Here is a 21,606-nt window from a genome sequence, read left to right as displayed (position 1 = left end):
GCATTGTGAGTTCAAGGCCATAACAAGACCCTGTCTCTCAAAATCAAAACAATCAGAACTCATCTTGGGTTTCGGAGACGGCTCAGTTGGTGGAGCGCTGGTCTAGCATAAATAAAGCCCTGCATTCTGAACCCAGCACCACAGAAGCCGTATGATGTAGCACTCCTGTGATGTCAGCACTGGGAAGTTGGAAACAGGAAGATGAGGAGTTCAAAGTCATATTTGGCTGTATAGCAAGTTTGAGGCTGTCCCAGGCTATATGAATCAATGTTTTTAAAAAGGCTACTCTTCCAGAGGTCCTGAGTTCAATTCCCAGCAACCACATGGTGACTCACAACCATCTGTAATGAGATCTGGTGTCCTCTTCTGGCCTGTAGGCATACATGCAGGCAGAACACTGTATACATAATAAATTAGTAATTTTTTAAAAAAACGCAACTAACAAAAAGCACAGAAGTGTCAAAACTTGATTCTAAGTACAACAAAAGTTAATCATTTCTAGTATGAAATTAGAAATCCTAGGACAACCTGGTTTAATCCCTGCTGGAAACTCACACATCCTCTTACTCAATATTGTGAATACAAAGGCTGCTACAAGTTGGCCTTGGAGCTATGAATAAGTCCTAAGGAGTAGATGAATTTTCCCATGGGGAGTCTGGGACTCATGGGACTGAGAGATGGCTCAGCAGTTAAGAGTGTTTGTTCCTCTTTCAGAGGGTTCAGTTTGGTTTCCAGCATCCATGTGGGACAGCTCACATAATTACAGCTCTGACACCTCCTTCTGGCCCCTGTGGACATTGCATCCACAGGTGCACATATTCATATGCAGACAGACAGACAGACAGACAGACAGACAGACAGACAGACAGACACACACACACACACACACACACACACACACACGTTTGTGCCTTTAATCCCAGCACTCTGGAGGCAGAGGCAGGCAGTTCCCTGTGAGTTCAAGGCTATAGAGCAAGTTCCAGGATAGCTAGGGCTGCTACACAGAGAAACCCTGCCTCAAAAATAAATTAATAGGACTGGAGAGATGACTCAAAGGTTAAGATCACTGACTGCTCTTCCAGAGGTCCTGAGTTCAAGTCCCAGTAACCGCATGGTGACTCACAACCATTTTTAATGAGATCTAATGCCCTCTTCTGGCCTGTAGATAAACATGCAGACAAAATACTATATTCATAATAAATAAATAAAATCTTTTTTAAAGGGAGAGACTGTTTTAAAAAAAGTGAGTAACTAAATAATTAAGAGACTCCATCAATTGAGACAATCTGCTGTATATGACCAGAAGTGGGGCTGTTAGGTTATATAGGAAATCCTGCTGAAGTTTTCCAGTGCTGAAGAAAATTATGGCAAGTCCAGGCATAGTGGTGCACAATCCCAGTGCTCAGGAGGCAGAGGCAGGTTATCTTGTGAGCTGAAGGCCAGCCTGGTCTACAAAGTGAGTTCCACAACAGTCAGGGATACATAGAGAGACCCTATCTTTTTTTAAGATTTATTTATTTATCATGTTACAGTGCAGGTCAGAAGAGGGCACCAGATCTCATTACAGATGGTTGTTAGCCAACATGTGGGCGCTGGGAATTTAACTCAGGACCTCTGGAAGTGCTCTTAACCCCTGAGCCATCTCTCCAGCCCCCGAGAGACCCTATCTTAAAAAAAAATAGAGAGAGAAAAAGAGGAAGAGAGCGGCTGCTATCAGCTGACCTCTGACCCCACATCCCCACTGTGGCACACATCAAATAAAGCTTCTGGCAGGTACACAAATTAACCCTCCTGCCAGTCAGACTCAGCTGTTTTACATCCTTTGGATTCCAGGTGTTGGGACGGCAGGTGTGAACCACCACACCGGGTCTGTGTGGTGCTGGGGAATGATCCCAGAGCTTCATGCTGGAATGCTCCAATCCCCAGTACCCCCTTTTACTTTTTATTTGGGGACAGGTTTTCATTCTTGATCTCCCTGACTCAGCCTCCCAAACAGCCGAAACTACAGACCTGAGCCACTGTATGTTTGAGAAAATTGTGGCTTTTCCACTGTCTGCTGTCTATTGAACTGATGTGACAAAGTACTCAGGGGAGAAAGCGTCTGTTTTCCCTCACAGCTTCAGGGTATGGCCCATGACACCAGGGAAGGCAGTGTGACTGAGTTCTAGGAGCTTATTGCCCCCAACCTACAGTTAGGGACATAGTGAGGCATCTAATCTAGTGCTCCGCTGGCTTCCTTCGCTCTAGGGAATGGCTCTGCCTTCAGTGGACTGGGTTTTCCTACAGACTTCCCAACCTGCCAGCCTGACCAAGACAGCCCCTCACTGAGATTTACTTCCCAGGTGAACTAGACTGTACCAAGTTTAAAATCAGAACTGATCATCATACCCTACCCGTGGGAATGAAGATAACACTTCAGGGCTTTATTCCAGAACTTTACCGTTAGATGGATAACCCATCCAGAACTGGTTGATTGTGTGTGTGTGTGTGTGTGTGTGTGTGTGTGTGTGTGTGTGTGTTAGTGTGTATGCACATGTGTGGGGTGTATATGCACATTTGTGTAGAGGCCCTCAATTCTGCAGAGTCGCTGTATCTGGGGTAGACATTGGAATGAACAGTTCTCATTGTATTTGGGTAGACATTAGAATGAATAGTTTTCACTGTATCTAGGGTAAGTATTAGAGTGAACAGTTGTTTTATAGTAGTTTGACATTGAGGAGTCATTGTGGAAAACAGTAAAGAATCTTTATGGAAAACAGTGATTGTTTTCTGTGATTTCTAGAATTGATTTTCTGAATGGGCATTACAGCCTTTGCATGACTTTGGTCACAAGACGCCTCTGGCACACCTGCGACTCTTGGGTTACTGTGTATTGCAAATGATACACAGTAAGGGACTGAAGTCACGAGGGCACGTAGATCAGATGGGGTCTTGGTATGAGGAAATACTTTACCCCAAAACAACTTTGTATAACAATCAATTAATACGCCTTGGTACGGCTGTTCAGGGTTCAGTTCATCAGAGCCTAGACCTTCCTGCTGCTACACAGGCCTTAAAATTTCATCTCAGAGTGACCTCTTTCTTCAACCAGCACACGCAACACCACACACCCCAACAGAAGTCAACCTTGAGTGTCATCCCTTAGGAATGAGCCACTTCATTTTCTTGAGACAGTCTCTCACTGACCTGGAGTTCACTGTGTAGCCTAGCCTGGCTGGTTAGTGAGCTGCAGGAATGCTCCTGCTTGGGATATAGGTGGGCACCAGCAATGCTTAGCTTTTTCTTCTTTAAAAATGATCTTTTATTCATTCTCTGTCCATTTTGTACATGTGTGTAACATGTCTTGTTCATGCTCACTCCCACCTCCCCTGTCCCACTCTCCCCCAAAACCCCCAACACTTTTCCTTTCCACTTTATGTTCTTCCATATTTTTTAAGCCACTAGACACGGGGCAGTGCTTCCTGTTGACCTAGTTTGGGTCTGGTGTAGGTAACCATATCTATAGTGAGTTCATGAATGAGATGGCCATGCCATGTCCAGGTGCCAGCATATCCCAGCATCCTCCGCATCCTCTGGCTTCCACAGTCATTGTGCCTCCTGTCCTGTGATGATCCCTGAGCCTTGGGTGTAGGGGTGGTTTGTTATAGATGTCCCATTTAGTGCTGAGCGCTCCAGTCACTATGCCAACACTTTGCACAGTTCTGAGTCTCTGCATTACCCATTGCACACTTCAGAGAGATGCTTCTCTGGATACGGTTGAGAGCAGCAATGACCTGTGGGTAGAAGGGAGATACCTAGGAGGCAGTTTGACAACTTGCCCATTCAGCAAAACAACAGTGGTAGGTTGCACCGTAGGGACAATGACCTCTCGAGCCATGTGCCTCTGACAGGGTTTACACAACCAGCAGGAGTTCCCTTCTGTGGAGTAGGCCTCCAATACAACAGATAAGGTTGGTTTCTCCCATAACCATCATCCACTATTGCACCAGTGGCCATCTCTTGCCTGGCAGGTTGGTGGGATTCAGCACTGAGTATGACCAGCAATGTTTTTGTTGTTGTTGTTTTTATGTGGGTTTTGGGGATCCAGCTCTGGTCCTCATACTTGTGCACTAATCTGTCTTCTCAGATCCCAGAGGACTGGTTTTTGCACGTAGGTGAGGTAGAGGTCCACTTCCACCCTTCTCCACCGTGAACAGTCCAGAGGAGTCAGCTCCGTATAGACGTGAAGCTGAGTGCTGGGTGACTTGGGGAAGTCTCTCCACACCTCTGCTTCTGCTCCCTCATCTTTTCTTGTTTATTTAATTTGCTGTTCTGGGTATTGAGCATAGAGCCTCGTGTGTGCTGGGAAAGCACTCTACCACTGAACTCCAACCCTGTTAACTCATATTTAAAATGGAAGTTATTGCTGTGTGTAGTAGTGCATGCCTTTAGTTCCAGTACTCAGGAGGCAGAGGCAGTCAGATCCCTATGAATTCAAGGGCAGCCTGCTCTACATAGAGAGTCTGGCCTCACCATGGTGAGACCCTGTCTCCAAAGAGGGGTGGGGGGAGGAGATAGGTCAGTAGGTAACATGCTTGTCACGCAAGCATGAGGACTTGAGTTTGGAATCTGAGAAGACACATAAAAAGCCTGGTGCCACTGTGGGCACCGTATCCTGGGGATGCAGAGGTAGGGGAATCCATGGGGTCTCCGGCAGCTGGCACAGCCAGATTGATGAGCTCTACATTCAGTGAGGAACCCTCTGTCAAATCACAAGTGGAGCCCAGCAGTGGTGGTGCATGCCTTTAATCCCAGCACTTGGGAGGCAGGGGCAGGCAGATCTTTGAGTTCAGGGCCAGCCTTGTCTACAGAGTGAGGTCCAGGACAGCCAGGGCTGCACAGAGAAACCCTGTCTAAAAACAAAACAAAACAAAACACCCCATTAGTTGGGCACCCATAGAGGAAGATACCTGGCCTACCTACTTCAGCAAGTGCACATGTGCTCACGTGCACCCGCACTCGCAAACGTACATACATGAACATGCATACTCGTAAGAGCTGTCTTTGGTGCTGTGAAGGGAGGAGAGAGGCTTGGGCCATAGCTCTAGCTTCTGTGGGTCTGTCAGGGCTGAGCCTAGGGTGTGGGGTGAAGCCAGAGTTCTGAGGTGTGTGTGTGTGTGTGTGTGTGTGTGTGTTAGGTGTTAGGGTTCTCTAGAGGAACAAAAAATATATATGTGTATTATATATTCGTTTATTTATTTAGAAATATTGGAGATTTGCTGTAGTAGCTCCCAGGCTGTGGTCCAGCTAGTCCAATGATGGCTGCCTACCAATGGAAAGTACAAGAATCCAGTCGCTCTTCAACCTGGGAGGCTGGATGTCTCAGCCAGTCTTCAGTGTATGCTGGAATCCCAAAGTAGGATCTAATTCTAGTGAAGAAATGGACTTGCTAGTGAGAGTGAGGGCCAGCAGGCAAAGAGCTTCCTTTTTCATGTCCTTTTTAGAGGCTGCCGCCAGTACGTGTAGCCCAGGTTAAAGGTGAATCTTACCACCTCAAAAGATCTGGATTTAAAGTGAATTAAGAAAAAAAATAATCTGTCACAGGTGTACCCGGCCTCTTGCATTTCGGTTAATTCCAGGTGTAGTCAAGTTGACAAGGGAGGTCAGCCATCCTGGTGTGTAAGGCAGGAATACTTGTTAAGTTTTATGGCAGGCATGAGGCTTCATTCTAGCACTCAGATGTAGAGGCAGGTTTGTTGCAAGTTCAAAGCCAGTAATGAGCTCCAGGAGGGGCAAAACTTCACAGTGAAACCCTCTAAAATCAGGCTGGGATATAGCTCAGTCCTAGGGCGCTCACTTAGCAGCACAAAGCCCTGGGTTCCACCCCCAGCACTGAATAAGTCAGGGCGTGGTGTGCAGGCCTGTTATTCCCAGTTTAAGGGGTAGAGGCAGAAGATTAGGAGTTCTAGGTCAACCTTCCTTGGCTGCAGAGTGATTTCAAGGCCAGTCTGGGTTATGAGGCTCTGTCCAAAAAATAAAATACAAATAAAGCTGTTTCATGAGTTACATACCCTAACATGGCCTGCCTACTTGAGGAGCGGCCCCATCCAGCGGCCCCGTCCGTCCGTCAGGACAGCCCTGCTTCCTGCCCCTCGCACCCCTCACTTCCCCTCCGGTCCCACTGCCCTGACAATTCCTAGTCTACCCTCCCTGCCTCTACTGATTCGCCTTTCTCTGGACATTTTATATAAATGGGATCATAAACTCCGGGGATCTTTCTCTCTGGCTTTTTTTTCCCCTAGAAAAACACCTCTGTTGTTCAAGGCTTCGGTAGCTCCTCCTCTGTGGGTTGAGAGTCTGTTAGATGAGTGTCCCGGTCTGATTGTGCACTCATTAGGTAATGGACAGCTGCTTTATTCATGAGTAGAAAACCCACAGCTAAGGCGGGCGGTGGTGGCGCACGCCTTTAATCCCAGCACTCGGGAGGCAGAGGCAGGCGGATCTCTGTGAGTTCGAGGCCAGGCTGGACCGACAGCCTCCAAAACAATACAGAGAAACCCTGTCTCGAAAAACCAAAAAAAAAGAAAAAAAAAAAAAAAAGAAAACCCACGGCTAGGAATGTCACATGTGTGTCTTTGAACTCACCCTTTGGTTACTCTGGGGTAGATGGACCCCTGGGCTTTTTGATAAACTCCTGCTTAGCTTTCTCAGAAGTTACTAAGCTGTAGCTCAAGCAGTGGCAAAACTTTATATTCCTGGTAGCAGACTTAGGGTACCAGATATGGGATCCTCCATATGCTTAATACTGTCTTTTAAGTCAGAATCTCCAATTCACTATGGGGCTGCACAGTATAGCTGAGGCTGGTCTTTAACTCTTTTTTTCCTCCTTTTTAAAAAAATTATTTAATTTATTTATTTTATGTGCATTGGTGTGAAGGTGCCAGATCCCTTGGAACTGGAGTTACAGACAGTTGTGAGCTGCCACATGGGTGCTGGAATTGAATTCAGGACCTCTGGAAGAGCAGCCAGTGCTCTTAACCTCTGAGCCATCTCTCCAGCCCTGGTCTTGAACTCTGATCCTCTTGTCTCTATCCCCCAAGCTCTGGGATTATAGGTATGCTCTATACCTGTTTTATGCAGTGCTGAGCATGGAACGCTGGGCTTCATGCAAGCAGGGATGCACTTCACCAAGAGACAGCCCAGCCCTGGTACTCTTTGTGTGTGTGCCTGCATGTGCACACCAGTGTGCATGAATACACATGTATGTGGGGGCCCAGGGTGATTTTGGGTGTCTTCCTCAATCACTTCTTTATTTCATTACTAGTTTTTGAGACAGAGTCTCTCACTAAACTGGAAACTCACTGATCCAGCCGGGCGGCCTGGAGAGTGAGCCCCCCAGGGTCTTTCTGTCTCTGTACCCCAGCCCCAGGGCAGAGATTACACACATGGGCCACCACAGTAGGTTTTTGCGTGGGTTCTGGGGATCTGAACTCAGGACCTCATGTGGCAAACACCTTATGGACTGAGCCATCTCCCCAGACTCTCAGATACTCTTTTTAAAAGTATTCATTCTTATGTGTGTGTGTCTGATTGTGCAGAAGTATACATACTACATATGTGCAGGAACCCCAGGAGTCCAGAACAGGGCTTTGGATGCTGGAACTGAACCTAGGTCTTCTGGAAGAGCAGCCAGTGCTCTGCCGAGCCAGCTCTCCAGCCCCCCTCTAATGATTTTAATGGAGACCATTGTAGTGGATAGCATGAGTTGTTTGTCTCATGAAATACACAGGCAGGGGGTCTGAGAAACAGGTAGATGTGGAGGTGTGAACTCTGGGTGGAGATTCAGACCACAAATAAGCCTTGGTCAGAGATACACTTAGTCAATCAGTTAAGATCATTTTGTTACTGGTGACACAGACCTGCCATTCCGGCTCCCAGAGGTGGAAGCAGGAGTTCAAGGTTACCCTTGGCCACACAGGCCAGCCTGGGCTATCTTAGACCCTGTCTAAACCAGAGAGGATGGGGGCTGAAGATGTAGCTCAGTGGTAGGGTGTTTGCCTAGCATGTGAGAAACTTTGGACTTGAAGAAAAACGGTGGCTAAAGAAATACTTGGACAAGGTAAAGGCAGATGGTGCTAAGAGCTCTGACATCAGAGGGGGTGGTCAGGGAAGTTTCTTCAGGCAGATTCAGGCCACATTGGAGGCAGAGGTATGAATCTGAGACACAGTATGTGCTTAGCATTTAGGAAGCCCCAAGTTCCATCCCCAGCACAGAAAACAAGCAAACACAACTACAAATAAATTACAATAATAAAGTAATAAAATTAAAAATAAATAAAACAAAAATGATATTCAGGGTTGGGGAAACAGCTTGACACATTGAGCATGAGGACTTGTGTTGCGATGCCTAGAGTCCATTTCAATACTAGACAGACAGACGGCCCAAACATCTGGGAGGGAGGCAGGGACAAGTTACTGGCTGGGTGTCTAGACTAGCAGACTGCAAGTCCCTGGTGTGACTGAGAGACCCTAACTCAGTAAACAAAATGGAGAGTGATGGGAGAAGACACTTGATGTTGACTTGCGGTGCATACATGTGGGCAGGTGTATCCCCACCAGGTACGCTCCCCCACATTTAAACACACGTGCATGCACACAGAAGTGATGCCCCAGTCACTCAGGGTCAAATCAGGCAAGCAAGCCACATTAGGTGTCCTAGTGGGACAGAGTTTGGTACGGGTGTTCTCTTGGGTGGAAGCAGTGACTGGACATTCTGATGGGACACTCAGGAAACGTGCAACATGTCCCAGCAGAAGGGTGTGTGAAGAGAGAGCAGCTCTGATGTGAGAAGGGGTATCCTCTGTAAGAATCACCCCTCCCGCACGGGCCCTGAGATGGTTTTGCTGAACAACAAAGAGGATGGTGCTAGGAACCCAGCACTCGTGTGACAAGTCACACAGAGTCCCACAGAGACTGTACCTCTGAGGGGCATAGAAGCAGAAGGACTTAGGGCTTTTGTTTTGTTTGGGGTTTTGGTGGTTTTTTGTTTTTCGATACAGGGTTTCTCTGTATTGTTTTGGAGGCTGTCCTGGAACTCACTGTGTAGACCGGGCTGATCTCGAACTCACAGAGATCCGCCTGCCTCTACCTCCAGAGTGCTGGGATTAAAGGCGTGCGCCACCACCGTCTGATGGAACATGGAGCTTTCTGGCTTCCAGTTAGCCAAACTTGAGCCCCAGGTTCAGGCAGAGGCCGTACCTCAAAGGAATAGACGGAGAGTCATGCAGAGCAGCCGATGCCCCCTTCTGGTCTCCACACACACTAGGACTCATGTGGTAAACAAGAGAACAAACCCCCGAAAGCTTCCCCTGACTTCTGTGTCCCACCGCATCCACAGACAAACAAGTAACTGTAGTTAGAAATTTCAAAAAAGAAAAAGAAGAAAAGCCCGCCCTACTCCAAGCAGAAAGGGAAGACATAACCCCACTTCTCCCTCCCCGCCCACGCCCCAGCCTCTGCCTGCTCCTTCCCAAGGCTTGGGCCTGACAGGGAGGCCGTCCTAGGAAATGGAGGATAGGCACGTTGCTCACCCCCACCATGGTGAACGACACGAACAGGCCACTGGGATTTCTGCAGAAAAATGTTGTCAGCTATCAAGGACAGCAGATGCAAAGGTCTGACACCGGAAAAGGCCAAGTAAATACACAGAAACAGGGAGTTGGGGAGGGTGGAAAGATCTATAAATTTGGGAATGGAGAAGGCAGAGACACGGGGACAGAAGGAGGAAATAAGGTGTTTCGAGACGGGAATGAGTGTGGAGACTGGAAGGTTATTAAAGTGCATTAATTTTTTTGTGGGCTATGGCAAGCGTGTGGAGGTCAGGTACAATTTGAACGAGTCACTTTCTCCTCCACCATCTGGGCCCTGTTGATCAAACTCAGGATTTCAGGCTTGGTAGCAAGTGTCTTTTTCCACTGGAGAGTCTTGCCAGCCCAGGAAGGCTATTGATATCTTTAGTAAGTGGAGCTTGGGAAGCATGGAGGAGGGAGAAAAGGCGTGTTTTGTGAGTGATCTCTGTCTTCACAGCCTGGCTGAGTAAACTAGACCTATTTCCTGGTACTTAAGGTGAGGAGGTCAGAGTGTGTCATTCATTCTCTAAGCCAGGAGGTCCACTGCAGCCTAGTGACCTCAGGATGCTCCCCTTTTCACTAAACGGCTCATGCCTGCCCAAGTTGTCTCCGCCTGCCCCAGGTCCTTCTCACGGCTGTTTCCCACCATTTGAAAATCTCCTGGTACTGAAATGGCTCCCTCGACCTTCTGGTGTGGCTTGACTGTTACCTTCCCTAGTCACCGTGTTTAAAGGTGTTCCTGTGGGCCGGGGGAGTCAGTAGAATACTTGCCATCCAAGAATAAGTTCAGATCCCCAACACCCAATCAGAAGTCCGGTGTGGTGTGCCTGCGCTGGGCTGCCGGGGAGGCTGAGACCGGAAGGGTTCTGCAGCTCCCAGACTGGCCCCCTTAGCCCAATCAGGGAGCTTCAACTTCAGTGAGAGACCTTCCCGGTGTGGTGACTCATGACTAAAGTCCCAGCATTTGACACAGTGGGAGCTCTGTGAGTTCCAAGCCAGTCAGGGCTACACGGTGAGTCTATGTCTGAAAACTAATTAAATAAAAGACTAAGTTTAAAGAATAATTAATTAATTAAACGAGGCAGAGAGGCACTGAGGAAGACATTCCATGTATACCTCTGGCTGCCACACACACACAACTCCACCCCTTCCTTTTGATACCTATTTGTATTTCATTTTCTTCATTTATGTCTTATGCCACTTAAATGTCTCTTTACACTCATTTAATGTGCTAACGGGATGGGATGGGTGGCTGTGTGGAGGTCAAAAGACCCTTTGGGGCAGTCTGTTGCCTTCCTCCACGTGGATCTTAGAGATCCAACTCAGGTTGCCAGACTCTGTGGCAAGCACTTTACTCACTGAGCCATCGCTCCCCCCACCCTCTTTTTTGGTGGCTGGAGTCCTGGGCTTCAGACATGTTAGGCAAGCCCCTGCCACTGAGCCACATCCGCAGCCCTTCCTCAAGTCCTTGTGTGTCTCCCCAAAGCAGGGCCCACGGGCTTTGGTCAGTAGTTCAGCCGCAGGCCACCTCCAGCCTTTCACAGGTCCCCAGAACCACTTTTCGGATGAGGAAAACAGACCGGAGCAGCCCTCGCTGGAGGCCACGCAAGGGCAGAACCTGCTTCTGGTGGGGTCCAGACAGTTCAGGACCCCCCCCAGCACCCTGAGGTTGGGCGCTTCCAGCTCTGCTGCCGGCCGGCGCGGTAAAGGCCTGAGTCATCGCCGCCTCCAGACGGCGGCCGCCGCCGGCCGAGGGCGACGGCGGCGACGGCGGGAGGTGAAGCGGGGACGCCAGGAGGGGGCGTGAGTGCAAAACCGGAGAAGGGCGACCGCGCGGACGCGGCTCGCCCCACCCTGCCGCCCGCTGCGCTTCCCGACCTCCCGCACTAGGGGACCATCCCAGAGCAGGTCCCTGGGTGCAGGAGGACACCCAGTGCCCGAGTTCCCCACCTCCACCCCGAGTTCAAGTCGTGAGTCAAAGCCTGCGTTGGGACTTGACTGCGAAAAGAACCGTCCGGGTCGGCGGCGGTCCCGAGTGGCCCGCCGCCCTCGGGTGCGCAGGGAAACCCTCCCACCGCCCGGGTGACCCGCTCTCCAGTCTGTCCCCGGCACCCTGGGCCTCCCAGGTCCCGAGCCCCCAGGGGGCCCCCCTTCAGGATGGTCTGGGACTGGGGAAGCGGGAGGAAGGAGTCCCTGCTGTCGGGAGGGCACCGAAATCGGTCCGCACCGCACTCTGCGGCGTCGCGGGCTCCGGACCCGGCCCCGCACCCGACCGGGCAGGTGGGTGGAGACACCCGACTTCCACCCCCTGTCGGCTCGGGGCGGGAGGCGTGGGGTGGGGTCCTTCCTGCTGAAACGCAGGGGCTGGGGAGGCGGTGTAGCTTGCGGGGGAGCCCGGGGATCGCCACTAGGGGTACGGAGGGGACTAGAGCGAGGACGGGGGGGGGGATGTGGCTGGGGGGCGGGGCCGGGGATGCCGCGGCGGCGGGGGAGGGGCGAGGGTGTCACCGGAGGGGATGTCCCCACTTCTGCGGGTGGGGGAAGGTCCGCCGGAGGCTCTGCGGGGAGGTGGGGGGCCGGGCGGGTGCACCCCCTAGTCCCCCCCAGCCCCGCTGGCTCCCCGGGCCGGAGCCGTGACGTCACGGCGGCTGGAAGTGCCCGGCGGTGGCGCGGGAGGGGGTGGCCGAGCCGGCGCCTTATAAAGCCGAGCCCGCGAGGCGCGCAGAGCCGCAGCCGCGTCCCCAGTGTCACCCCATCCCCATCCCGCCGGCCACCGCCCCCTTGGACCTGGCCACCCCGCCGTCGCGGTCCGCCACTACCCCCAACCCCAGTGGGGCGGGTGAGCGACAGCTTGAGTGCCGAGCGAAAGGGACAGAACACCTGCTTTTTGGGGTGCTGGCGCGGGGCATGAGGCGGGGGGCGCGATGTCGGTGCCGCTGCTCAAGATCGGGGCGGTGCTGAGCACCATGGCCATGGTCACTAACTGGATGTCGCAGACGCTGCCCTCACTCGTGGGACTCAACAGCACAGTGTCCCGCGCGGGCTCCTCGGAAAAAATCGTGAGTGGCCACTCGGGCTGGGGGGCGCTCCGGAGGGGGGGCGTGGTGCCCGTAGCCCGCGCCGCAGCTCCTGGGGAAGGGACCCCCACAGCCCCAAAGTGACAGGATCCTGGGTAGAGGCAGGGATTTCTTCTCTGGGGGATGTGATCTCTTGGGGGGTCCCCAGCTGTATCCCGAGGCACAAGGAGCCTTGCGCCCCGCATAGCTCTGGCTTTTATGATTGCATTTGCTGGGCTGGCGTCCTCTCTGAGGGGACCCGCGAGTGCCACCGGGGTACAAGCTGGCTCAAGCCCCAGGCGGAGGCGGCAGGGCTGCGGAATTGAACCAGATCCCGGCAGAGTGGGGCGGAGCTGGGCGGTTTTGGGGGAGCCAGAAGGGTGTTCTGCTACGTTGGAGTGGGTAGGGGACACCTCCGTGATCCGTACATATTCAGCCTCTGGGACTCTGCTTGGTTGTGTTTAAGTGTCACTGAGTAGTGCTCGCTCTCTCCTTCTCTGAGTCCCCCCCCTTCTATTTCTGTCTTTCTTTCTGACTTAGTGTCTCACCCCCCCTCTCTTTTTGCGGGGGGGGGAGCTGGCTCTGTCCCCTGAACCTGGTACCAGCATCTCCCTTTCCTATGATCTGTCTCCCGGAGGACTGAATATTGATCTCCCTAACTCCTCACCCTGAGAGTTAAGAGAGGGGCTCAGACTGGGGCAGAACTCATCAGCCTCCCTTCTGTTTTATCCCCCTGTTGACAGGGAAGGATGCTCTCCCGTTGAAAACTTCCCTCATGCCCTGCTCCCTGCCCCTATGGGAACCCCTCTGATCTTTAGTCAGTTCGTGGGATTCCCCTCAATTTCACCCATCCATCTCCCTCTTCCACCCTTCATGTTGTCACAACCTCACCAGCCCCTTTTGCATTCACAGTAGCCCCTCCCCTCCCCACCTAAAAAATGTCTTTGCTCCCAAAAGCTGCAGCTGTGGGATGTGAGGGAGTGAGTTCACCCCACTCAGGGTATGGTCAACGGGGCCAGGGAACACAATCCTTTGCAATGTGGTGTCTTTATGGTGTCTGTGGCATCGAGTGCCATTATATGGGTATGCCTTGGTGTGTCTGTCTGCGCCTGTGGTTTGGGAGTCTGGAGGGGGCAGTGAAGAGAAACTTTAGTGTGTCTCTGGATGTATTCTCCCAAGGGCGGGTGTGTCCCTGTGTGATTGCTTTCGGATGGGCATGTGTCTGACAGTGCATCTGCAGTCGAATGTCCCTGGGTATGGGTGTGTCATATGACATGAGTTTGTATGCACAGGTGTGACACAGACTTCGACTGTTGTCATGAGAGGGGTGACAGTGATGGTGTCATTGAAATCATAAGCCAAATCCACCTTTCCATCTGAGTGGGCGTCTGTGTGAGTGCCTGTGTGCTGTGTGAAAGTGTCTGTGTGTATACAAGGACATGTGCAGGGTGCGTAAGAATGTCTTTGAGTCGTGATTTTTGTTTATGTTGAGTACATTGTGTGTGTGTGTGTGTGTGTGTGTGTTTGTGTGTGCATGCATGCCACAGTACACATGTGAAGATCAGAGGATGACTTGGGGGAGTCATTTTTCTCTTTCTACCATCTGGGTTCTAGGGATCAAACTCAGGACACCAGACTTGGTGGCAAGTGACTTAACCCAGCTTTGAGTTAATGATTTTGTGTGTTCATACATTAAATTTTTGTATGCTTGTGTTTATATATACATGTTTATGGATGCTTGGTTGGTGCGTATGTGTGCTGCTTTTTGTGCAATGTGTCTGCTTTTTGTGGGGCAATGTGTCTGTGGACCCAGGCAGACCTGACCCCTTGTAGCTAACAGCACTTGATGTAGAATTCCCCTGAGCTGAAGCCCCCGTTCTCTCATCCTCACCCAGCACTTTCTCAGCCTGTCCTGCAGTCTTCCCATGCCTTACCAAAAGGTTCTGTGGGGGAGCTGATGAAGGTGAGGGGACTGATGCCTGAGAGCTAGCTGTAACATGAGGGTGCTCAGCAATGGTCTTGGAGCTGTGAGACTCATAAATACTGTATGTAATCCCAGCAATTGGGAGGGTGAGCAGGAGAGTAGCCAAGATTTTCAGGTCAGCCAGGCCATGGTGTGGCTCTTTCTCAAAAAAGGGGGAGTTGCAGGCTTAACTTAGTGTTAAGAGCACTGACTGCTCTTGCAGAGGACCCAAGTTCAGTTCCCAACACCCATAATGGTGGTTCACAACTGTCTGTAATTCCAATTCCAGGGCCACTGATGGTTGCTTCTGGCCCCTGAAGCCACTAGACATGTGATGCACAGACATACATATAGGCAAAACATCCATACACATGTAAAAATGAAAGAAGAGAAAAATAAAAAGGTCTATGTAGGTCTATGTAGAATCTAGATTACTACAACTTGTTCTCCAACTCTGGCCAATGGCAGCAGCATCCCAAGCTACTGCCACTGAGAAAGTCAGTGGTAACTCCTGTGTCAGAACGGTGGGCAACAGAGATTCTTCAGGTCCTCATCCACCCACCCACCCACCCACCCATCCATCTATTCACCCATCCACCCATCCACCCACCTGCCCCCCACCTATCCACCCACCCACCCATCCACCCATCCACCCATCCACCCATCTATCCACCCATCCTTCTATCCACCCACCCACCTACCCACCCATCCACCCACCCACCCATCCACCCACCCACCCGTCCTCTATCCACCCACCCACCCACCCACCCATCCACCCACCCACCCACCCACCCACCCATCCACCCATCCACCCACCCATCCACCCATCCACCCACCTATCTATCCACCCACCCACCCATCCTTCTATCCACCCATCCTTCTATCCACCCATCTATCCACCCACCCATCCATCATCCATCATTCTAGCCATTTGTCTACTCTTCTGTCCTTTCATCTATCTTTCTGTTCACCCATTCACACACCCTTCCATTCATCATCCTTCTATTTACTCATCCAGCTAGCCAGCCTGGCTATCATTCCTTCTGTCCACCCAGACAGCCATCCATCTTTGCATCTACACACCCTCTTTCTTACGTCCACGTGTCCACGCACTCATCTTTTCATCCTTCCATCTATCCCTTCATCACTGCACCTGCATCTCTACCCACCCACCCACCCATGCATTATCCTGGGTGGATCCATCCGTCCTTTCATATTCACATATACAGATGTACATATATCTCCATGCATTCGCCAGTTCCTCTTTCCACCCATTATCCACCATCTAACCATCTGTCAATCTACTATCCACAAATCTGTTCTTCCAACATCCATATCTCTATTCATCCATTAATTCACCCCCTCTAGACATTTAATATAATTTATTTAACAAAACTACCAATCACTTCTTCTATGCTAAGCATGTATACACTGAAACGAACATCCCTGCCCTGGCTCTTTTGGAACAGATACTGTATCAGTGGTACGATTTTGAGTTGGACATGTGTTCATTTTAATTCTTGTCCTGCAACTTAATGAACCATGTGACTTTGGGGGAAATCATTGAATCTTTCTAAACACCAATTTCCTTATTACATAAGGAGAATTCAGTCTCTATCAGATAGTAAGATCCATGAAGGACAGGCATTGAAGTTCAATGTTAGGGTGCTTGCCTGGTGCTCAGCCTTGTGTTTAAACCCAACACCACAAAGACAGCCACTAGCACCAACAAGGAAGCACTGTTTTGCTCATTGCTGCAGCCTGTGGCCTGATGTAGCAGGTTCACAGTATTTGCCATGCAGCTGAATCTGTAATCACATCTGAAATATACTTGGACTCTACCTTCAAGTGGATATGTGTTACATCCAAGCACACAGTGAGTCTAGAATGAGTGCTTTTTCGCGTCTCTGCAGCTGAGGTGGAGGAGTGGGTGCAGCATTTGCTTTGCAAATGTGAGGGCCTGAGTTTGAATCTCCAGAACCCAATAAAGTTGGATGCATCCATGCATATGTGTAATACCAGCATTCCCATGGAACAATGGAGCCTGGAAAACTACTGGAGGCTAGGGGTCAGCTAGTCTGGCATGTGCAATGGCGAACAAGAGACCCTGTTTCAAACAGATTGACGTGAGGTTCCATTGTGTAATGGTTAGCACTCTGGACTCTGTAGTGTAAGGACATACACTTGAGGTTGTCTTCTACCTCCACACGTGCACCGTGGCACACATGCCCCTGCACACACATGCTTATACATACACACACATTCTCACACTCACACACACACACAATACCACACCGAGATTGAATGTATTTTCAAGTGTTTAAGTCAATTCCACCTATAAAATGTATATAGTAATTCTTTTGAAAATTAAATCTCTTTAGTCTGTGTGCGCTTGTGGGATGAGTATCTGTGTGCGATCTTGGAGGTCCGAGGACAAAGGCAGTTTTCTCCTCCCACCATGTGGATTCTGGAGAAAGAACTCAGGTTGTTGGTCTTGACAGCAAGTGCCTTTACCCACGGGGCCCTCTCTCCGGCCCAGGAGCAATCGTTCTTACTCCACAGAATTGTGTGGATGACAGGGGCCTGATCCCATTCCTCCATCTATCCACCTATCTGTATAACCATCGCCTCCTCCTCCATTACCCCTTCTCTCCTTCCCTTCCTCTCGCCTTCCATCCATTCACCCATCTATCCATTCTTCTGTCTATCCATCATGTCATCTTTCCATCCATTGACCACAAGGGTTGGGGGAAACAAACTGAAGACTCCCAGTAGGTGCCCAGTGATGGGTTGTGGGAAAGGGTGAGAACCGCGAAGAGGGGGAGGCTACGGGTCAATTCATAGGCAGTGGGAATTCCTAGGCTATGACTCAGAAGTTTGGGTGCTGTGCCTGGCTTAATAAAGAGCCTCAGTGGTGTGACAGTGAGCCCTGATGTGGGATGGGCTTGTCCCTGAGTCTACCACCCCCGCCCACCATGATGCACAGATACAACATAGCCTTGTGTTCACAAACACCTCTGTGAGGGAGTAAAGGGAAGCTGCCTCCCCTCCTTCCTTTGGCTGGCTTCCCCAGGAGCCTAATGGTTCCTCACCTAGAGACCATAAATCTGGACTCAGGCTAAAAGCTGACATCTCTGTTGTCAATGGCTGCCATCGCGGAGGACCTGGAGTGAACTACCTGCATCTTTTGTATTCTGCTCTAACTGCCCTCCCTGTGCGTTTGTGTGTGCATGCATATGTGTGAGTGCGTGTGTGCATGCATGTGTGTGTAAGGCAGCAGTCATCCTTAGATGTTATTTCTCAGGCACAACCTGCCACATTGTGTTTTATTTCTATTGTTTTATTACATTTTAATTTATGTGTTGTCTGTGTTAATGAACTCCTAAGGACTGAACTCAGACTGTCAGGCTTGCCTGGTAAGAGTTATTCATGGAGCCGTTTCACTGGTCCCATTCCCCCCTTTTGAAGAGCTGAAGGACAAAAGGGGATATCAATGAAAGGTTTCCATTTGATGAGGACCCTTTGCCCCTACAAAGAATAGGGAGGGTCAGAGCAGGGGCCAGCAGAAGGCTCTTTGAGTACTGAGGATGTCTGATGCCTGGCATCTATGGTTTTTCTTGGCAGTTTCACAGGAGGAGGAAGTCCCAAAAAACCAGTCTAGAGAGGTCCTGCAATGCCATGGTAACCAGCATCCCCAGTGCTCAGCCACTGAGCTCAGGTTTATTTCTTGCTTCTGAAATGTCTCTATTCTATGCTGACTGTGATGGGAGTACTCTATCCCAGGTGGTGTCCTGGAACCCAAAATGATGGAGGCTCTCACCACCATGGAAGCAGGACTCAGAGGAGGGGGCACAGCAAGACTCCCAACAGCCCCCAAAGCTTTGCCCTGATATGGCACAGATTGCTGTTGCTGACAGTCCCTGGTTCAAGGGAGTCACAGGGTTCATGACTGGAAGAAGCAAAGGGAAACCCAGGCTTATCTACTGCCTCATTGCCTAGCCCTCTTCTCAACGCAAATTAGAGTACTTAGGAATAAGGACTGCAGCTGGGCCTGGGACTCAGTTGGTAGAGTGCTTGCCTCATGTGCACAAAGCCCCCAGTTTCATTCCCCACACTGCTTAAACTGGGCATGATGGCCCATGACTGGAATCCCAGCACTCAGAGGCATGACTGGAATCCCAGTACTCAGAGGCATGACTGGAATCCCAGCACTCAGAGGCATGACTGGAATCCCAGCACTCAGAGGCATGACTGGAATCCCAGCACTCAGAGGCATGACTGGAATCCCAGTACTCAGAGGCATGACTGGAATCCCAGCACTCAGAGGCATGACTGGAATCCCAGCACTCAGAGGCATGACTGGAATCCCAGTACTCAGAGGCAGAGGCAGGGGGATCAGAGATTCAAGATCATCCTCAGCTATACAGCAAGTTTAAGACTGGTCTGAGCTACGTGAAACCCTGTTCAAAAGGAGGGAAGGGAAGAAGGAGGGGGATGCGGAGGGGGGCAAGTAGAGAGGAGTGTAGCTGCAAGAGAGCCTGCTATTATAGTTTTGAGCGTTTCTAGCTCAGGAAGGAGGCTAGAGGAGGGAGGGAGAATTCTCCACTTATTCACTCAATGTTTGGGCCTAGAATGTGGCTCAATGGTAGAGCACTCGCTTAGCATGTACAAAACCCCTGGGTTAATCCCCAGTACCACACACACACACACACACACACACACACACACACACACACACACACACACACACAGAGACAGAGAGAGAGACAGACAGACAGAGAGAGAGAGAGACAGAGAGAGAAACAGAGACAGAGACAGAGAGAGAGAAACCAAAACAAATGGACACTACCATGTCCAGGTTTATGTATGTTCTGGGTGTTTGAACTCATGCCCTCAGGCTTGTATAGCAAGCACCTTTGATCGTATCTCCAGCCCATAAACTGAGACTTGAAGTCTGGAAGAAATTATCTGACTGAAGGGGTACCAAGAAAGAAGGCTTAGAAGTGAGGGGCCACCTGCTTCCTGGTGTGCACTAAGAGCATTGCAAGCAGAGGCTCTGGGACCTGTGTGGACATCCCTAAAGTAAGCAGAAAAAGAAAAAAGTGGTATAGCGTGGGAAATGGGGTGCGCACATGTTCCGTGATAGTGCACATGGGATCCCATGACGTTTCAGGGGCCATCCTCTCTGCCCATCACCCTCTTTTTAAAGAGTAAGTTTTTGTTTATTTATTTCAAGTTTTTGAATGTTTTATTCATTTATTATTTCTATGTGTATGGTGTTCTGCCTGACTTTCTGTTGGCCACCCATTTGCAGTGCCCACGGAGGCCAGAAGAGGGCGTCGGGTGCTCTGGAGCTGAATCACAGATGGTTGTGAGCCGCTGTGTGGGTGATTGGAGCCAAACCCTGGTCCTCTGCAAGAGTGACGGGTGCAGCCAGGTGTGGTGTCATACCATTTTATCCCAGCACTGGGAGGCAGAGGCAGGCCCTCTGTGGGTTCCGGGCCAGCCAGGGCTACACAGTGAGACCCTGTCTCAGAAAAACAAACAAAAAACCAGAGAGTGAGAAGTGCTCTTCAGGCTGGGCCGGCTCTGCCCGCCTCTCCACCTCGTTATGAGGCAAAGTCTGCTCCCTGCTTCCTGCCCTGCACACTGCAGGCCAGCTGGCCCAAGAACTCGGGGGCCCTGTGTCCACCTCCCACCTTGTAGGAGTGGTACATGGCTCACCTCCTCTTCTGTCTGTCTGGTGTTTGTTTCCTATGGGTTCTGCAGACTGAAGCCATTAGTCGGAGCAGCAAGCACACTTCCTCAGTGAACCATCCCACTTGTCCACGTTAAACTTTCTACACAGCTATTGCTCTTTCTTGGATCTCTCTCTCTCTCTTCCTCTTTCCCTCCCTTTATCCCCAGGGGCCTGTGGGTTGCTTATCTTGACCTTGGACTCTTGAGCAATTCTCCTGCGTCAGCTTCCCAAGTAGTATCGAGGACTATCTGCACTTGCTACCCAGCCTGGTCTCCTTGTCTTCATTGTGTTGACTGACTGTGAGTGACTATCTCTCTGGGTGTGTTTGCTTCTGTCTGCTGGTGTCATCTTTCCCCCTGTGTCCTGTTTGTGTCTCTGCCCTGTCTTCATATCTCTCTTTGGTTTCTGTCTCTCATTCCTATCTCTGGATATTATTCTCTTTCTCGTGTGTGTGTGTGTGTGTGTGTGTGTGTGTGTGTGTGTGTGTGTGTGTGTTAGGCCTGAGGTCAACCTCCACTATCATTCCTCAGAACAACATATATGTTTGCTTTTTTAAAAAATAACATTTGTTAATTTATTGGGGGAATGGGATGGGCTCATGCTACAATGTACGTGTGGAAGTCAGAGGATAACATGTAGGAGACAGTTCTCTTTTTCCACCATGAGGGACCAGGGATCCAACTCAGGTTTTTCAGCTTGGTGTCAGGTGCCTCTGTCCACTGAGCCACCCTGACGGCTCTGCCTTGTTTTTTGAGACAGGGTCTCCCGTCCTTCACCTTGAACTTGCTGATTTGGGTAGCCTGCTCAGCCAGTGAGCCCCAGGGATACACGTGTCTCTACCTTCCTAGCCCCTCTATATCTGTTTAGTGGCTATATCTGTCTGTCTGTCTTGTCTCCCTGGGACCATAGGACTTTGATAGCAGTGGACGATGTGGGGATTAGGTTAGAACTCACACCCTCCAGGTCTCCTAAGCAGCAACCAGACGTGGTGTTGGGAAAGATTGTGTCAGACCTGAGCCAAGAAAGACTGGAGACGGTTCAGGGTGTCTGGATCCCTGAGGGCCATGGCAATGGTAGATGAGCCCCTAGTTTCCCCTCCACCCGTGCCCGTCACCCTCGACTCCCACTGTCCCTGCTGCCGCCCAGCACTGCCGCCCAGGATGGAACAGCTGTCTGGCCCCAGCCTCTGAGCCTCATTTTGAACAAGCGAGATGATTGCAGGGAGAGATGGGAGGAGAG

At 50.6% G+C, this 21,606-nt stretch overlaps 1 protein-coding gene across 4 annotated transcripts in view; it reads left to right on the top strand.

Moving 5' to 3' along the window:
• Olfm2 (olfactomedin 2) overlaps positions 1-21,606 on the top strand; it is a 73,406-nt gene that overhangs the window by 7,121 nt on the left and 44,679 nt on the right. The window contains exon 1 of one of the 4 annotated variants that reach the window (XM_040729783.1): positions 11,868-11,888. The exons of 1 other annotated variant lie outside the window; for it this stretch is intronic. Coding sequence is in view for 2 of the 3 variants with exons in the window: in XM_040729782.1 (XP_040585716.1) it covers positions 12,533-12,667 (135 nt within the window). In the remaining variant the exon portion in view is untranslated. Of the gene's footprint in view, positions 1-11,867; positions 11,889-12,302; positions 12,668-21,606 lie in introns of those variants that run through there. 2 more of the 4 variants (XM_040729782.1, XM_005078570.4) reach the window with 2 other exon arrangements.

This window comes from Mesocricetus auratus, unplaced genomic scaffold (assembly GCF_017639785.1).
Source record: "Mesocricetus auratus isolate SY011 unplaced genomic scaffold, BCM_Maur_2.0 Super-Scaffold_100022, whole genome shotgun sequence".
Lineage (NCBI taxonomy): Eukaryota > Metazoa > Chordata > Mammalia > Rodentia > Cricetidae > Mesocricetus > Mesocricetus auratus.
The sequence above is the reverse complement of the archived record's forward strand: the minus strand, read 5'-3'. Positions and strand labels throughout refer to the sequence as shown.